Source organism: Zosterops lateralis, assembly GCF_965231275.1.
Source record: "Zosterops lateralis genome assembly, chromosome: 2".
Lineage (NCBI taxonomy): Eukaryota > Metazoa > Chordata > Aves > Passeriformes > Zosteropidae > Zosterops > Zosterops lateralis.
This window is the reverse complement of record NC_139763.1, coordinates 62,460,003-62,464,605: the sequence shown is the minus strand read 5'-3', so window position 1 is coordinate 62,464,605 and position 4,603 is coordinate 62,460,003. Positions and strand designations below refer to the sequence as shown.

The following is a 4,603-nucleotide window of genomic DNA, read 5'->3' as shown; positions in this document are numbered from 1 at the left end:
GAAAAAACCTGTTGTTTTAAGCCTCTGAAGTAAACAGTCATCACTTGTACTTGGCATGGTGTTGTCTGAGTGAAATACAAGGTGAAAGATAATTCATGCTTTAGGTAATTCGGTGCCAAATCACTTAGAGACTTGTAAACTAGAGTGAAAACCTGCTTTGGGGGTCCTGTTGCAACAAATAAACCTCACTGTAACCTCTTCTTTGCTTTACAGTAATGCTTCTACAATTGCTCTGCAAAAGTCTCCCTGAATCTGTCTTGTCAGATTACTTAAAGGCTTCCATATTCTGCCTGAAAGATTGTGACAAAGTGCACTGCATCCAGACTGTCCAAGACAGAGGAAATGCATTTCCAGCCCCTCTGGCCACACAATTGAGACTCAACCAGAATTTCAAACCTGAGCAGATCAAAAGGCTCTCATCTTCTGTGTCAGCAGATCAGTGGAGATTGGCTTGTCCATTATAGTGTGAGTAGATGCCTTTCTAAATACCGGCTTAAGCCATCAAAATGCTGCTTTTGGCAACCTACTTGCTAAAATCCTGCTTTATCTGACTATCCAAGAAATCAAGAGGGACCTCACTGCTCTGTGCAGGAGAAGTTCTGCTGCCTGCTCCATTCTCTCCTATGCCCCTCACCATGATATCTGGGAGGAGGGATCCTCCTTTATTAATCAATGCTTTTTCAGTAGAGACTGTGAGTATGTCCTTGGACTACAAGCTGGCACACTGTAATCAGAGTTGAGATCCTCAGGCAATTACCTTCTGAAAATCTAGGCCTTATTATCAGAAACTTTGAAAACAAAATGTTGAAAAACATGATTCCTGACATTAGACAAATTCCTGACAGTCACCTACACCATATAACCAGGAGATAAAATCTATCTAAGTAGTGCAAGAAGGTTTCAGAAAGACACAATGTTCCCCAGATGTCTTCAGGCTCTACTGGGATTTTATTAGGTTTCCTGGAAAAGGAGAGAAGCTTTCTGGGAACTGAACTAGCAGTTCTCAGCCCCAAGCTTCACATGTCTCCAAGCTGATGCTCAGTTGCCAGCTTCTGCCCTGCTTCTTCATACATGGGGGAAGTGATGGCAATAATCTCCTTCTCCAGCATATCCATTTGAACTGTAATGTCTGACACAGTCTTTTTCACAGCACTCAGCTGCAGCTTCAGTTTATTGTAATCTTCTTGGAAGGATCTGTTCACATCATAGAAATTGCGGCAGCACTGTTTCTCCCCAGAAGGATGGTTCATTTTCAGGAAGGTGTGGAGGAGCTCATATAAGTCTTGGAGAACTTGGAGGATTTCATGCTCTCCCGGCATACTTGGGGCAGACTCAGTCTTATTCTGAGTTGGAGTAGTGCTCTTCCTTTCACCTTCATGTTTCTGCTGGGGAACTGGGCCAGGGTTACCCTTTTCCACTGCTGCAATGGTGTCACTGTTATTCTGAAGATCTGAGCTGGCATCTTTGCTTTCTTCGTGGACTGTGATGGCTTTTTGGACTTTCCAGGTAACAGGGAGTGGTTTATTCTCCTGCTGAAAATCCTGAAAGATTTTATACTTTTCCTGGACTGCCTGGAGAGCTTTGTTGCCCAGGCTGAGCTGAAAGCCTGTGTTCTTCTCTTGGAAGAATGGAAAAGTCTTATTTTTGTTCTTGAGCCTTTGCTGAGTAGCATCTGTGTAAATTACCTGGACAGATTTGTTCTGTGACTGGAGATATTGTAGTGCCTTGTTTTCTTCCCAGAGCATCCTATTTTTGATCCAGAGAACTTGGTTTTCCTGCCAGAGTGCTCTGTTCTGCTCCCAGACACTCCACTCATTCTGTGCCTTCTTGCTAAAGAGTTTGTGGCGGGAAGGAAAGGGTGGCTGGCAGTAGATGTCATTCACCCATTTCCCATCAGTAAAGACAAACATCTCACCTCTTGGCTTCACCTGGGGGGTGATGTAGTCTGTGTCAGGCTCTGTGTGCTGCATGCTCTGGTTCCTCTGGCCCTTCTTTAGCAAATTGAAGAGGACTGTGGGAAAAGGCTTCTTCCAAGGCTTCTACAAGAGACCACTGACCACTGTCAAGGAGTAGGTGACATAGTGGGGCTGGAGAAGCTTGATTAGGACTGAAAGAACAGGAAACACAAATGGTTTGGTTTATTGCCAAAATTCCAAATCAGAATTAAACTACATTAATGACAGGAACAAGCAAATAAATCAGTTCTCACAGTTAACCATGTTGCCCCTTTGATGCTGAAAGCTAAGGAATCCACCAGATACCTGATAGTTGATACAAGCTGAGAAAATTTGCATTGCATTACATAAAACAGCACTATGGCAGCACTAAAAGCTTTCTTATAAAAGCCTGGACTTACCCTTTATCTCTCTACCTCATTTTTACAGACCTGTAAGGGAGTAAAATGCAAGAATATTTTCTGCCTCAGAATAGCCTGCTCCCAAATGACTGCTGCACAAACACATTAAAATTGTTATGAGGCACAAACAAACTTTTCAAAATAAAGCATTTTTAAAGGTTCATAGAAAAAAACTGGCCTTGAGAGCAGGTTTTTCTTGCTGATGGTGAGTAGTCTGTGTTAACAGGATGCCACAAACAGTGGCAGTTTTGCTTTTTGATCTTGAAATCCACAATATGCACAGATCATTTGAAACTCCAAACCAAAGCTTTGGGACATCAGGACCGAGACAGCTTTGTTGCTCTTTGCATGTTTTTTTGACAAGCTCCCATCACCATGGTCCAAAAGCTGTCACAAACCATAGATAATTCTCCACCTTTCATTCCCATTTCTCTCATCACTCTTCCTCTTTATATCCTTTGATAGGTCTGTTATTTTTCTTGCTTTCTAGCCCTGCAATAGTGATTGCTTATCTTTTTCCTACAGTCCATCTGCCTCTTTTTCACATCATCAGAAAATTCATCTCTAAAATCCATACTGCAAGGCCAAGCCTCTAATGCTTCTCATTTCAGACACAGAAACCTCAGACTTATCTGTTGAACACTTTCCCCTCCTTTCCTCTACCCGAAATATTACAGCTTAAGTCACCTTCTAACCATGAGTGTACTGGGGCAAATGAAGGATTTCAGTCTTTTACATGGGGGGGGAAAAAAAATCAAAAATTATTGTTTTGTTCCAAAGAAAAGGTTGTTTTCTGCAGCTTTAACCAAAATTAAATTTATGTGATTTTCATTATGAAGTTATTTGACCTGAGGTTGAACTATTTTTTATAACCAAATTGTTGGAATTCTCAGGGTTTCTGCACAGAGTTTATAACAGCAGAAATATGGCATTTTCTAGTTAAAAAAATATAAAATAAGTTACTTGTCAAATTTCACTCAGGTGTATTCCCCTGCTGAGGTCTCCCAACTTCCCTGCTGTCCCTTGGAAAGCCTAGTTCTGCCTTTCTGTCTGTGAGGAGTGTTTTGCCTTCATGAACCTTGCCCTCATATCTCTACTCCAAGCATTAAGCAGAGGGTGACCATCATACACAACCCCTTCATAGCCTCCAGCTCTGCCATCACACTGTGCACCCCCTGTCCTGTTGTTGTCTTCTCCTTTTCAAAGCCTGTTGTTCTCCCCTTTCCCTGTCATTTCCACCAAACAGCACTGCATGTCCGGGCTCCTCCAAGTTACTTCTGAGAGCCAACATCCATAGATGCATCCTGCACACCCTTCCCAAGCTTGTTCGAACATTAATAAAATTACTGCTTCATTTAAAATCCAAAATTCCTTCATTTAGGAGAGGGCTATTGCAATATAGGTCTGTTTGCAATAACATTAGATTTTATTGCAATCTGTTTACTGTTCTGAATTTTAGGGCTGTCTTCCACATCATCTGCTGCTTTATCTCATGTCAGACTTGTGTTTTCATAATATCATTCTTCTGCTAAAAAAGGTATTCCCCAAAAACTCTGTTTTGGACATTTTTTTTCCACTTACATTGTATCCAGAGCCATTCATCGTTCCCTCTCTTACACACTTTCCCCTGCAAGGCTTTTCAACACATTCCATTCTGTTGGGGTGCCCAGCCCCATTTTTTCCCCCAAAAGCCCCAAAATGGGGACATGGTGGGGTAGGAAGAGGCAGAGGGCAAATCAGCCATGGAGGGAACAGATCCCTAATTATCCAGGGAAAATGCAGAACACATCCAGCATCAGAAGCCCAGCCCCACGTGCCTCTCATGGACAAGCAGCTACAGTTGTTAAAGTCACTTACAGATAAAGTGTTTAGATTGCACATTTTCACAATAAACAGAAATGTATAATATATACGACTTTGAGGGACATTATCTCGGGGACAATTAAACTTGACAGTGGCTCTGTCAGCTCTTTTGCACTGCCAGGGAGACATCGACCCAAGCTTTAGACAGACACTTCAAGTTTTCAACACCTCCCATATAATGTTTTCCCCCCCATCTCTGAATAATCCCAGGAAATGCTGGGCAGCTGTGTGGATGGGCAAGGCAGCCAGCTGTGGGGAAACCACCAAATCAAGCCAGGCTGGGCAGTTTGGGAGCACAGCATCACACACCCAGCACATCTCACCTTCTCAGCCAGGCCAGCTGTGTTCTCTCTCCCAGAGCCAAGCGAAGCAGCCCGGGCTGGG

At 42.9% G+C, this 4,603-nt stretch overlaps 1 protein-coding gene across 1 annotated transcript; it reads right to left on the bottom strand.

Annotated features, from left to right (window-relative positions):
- Positions 1-1,016: 1,016 nt before the first annotated feature.
- On the bottom strand, positions 1,017-3,958 carry CBY2 (chibby family member 2; the record flags this gene model as incomplete). The annotated part of the gene is made up of 2 exons (XM_083855237.1): positions 1,017-2,039; positions 3,938-3,958. 2 exons carry the CDS (start codon positions 3,956-3,958, stop codon positions 1,017-1,019), a joined length of 1,044 nt encoding a protein of 347 aa, XP_083711363.1.
- Positions 3,959-4,603: the final 645 nt, after the last annotated feature.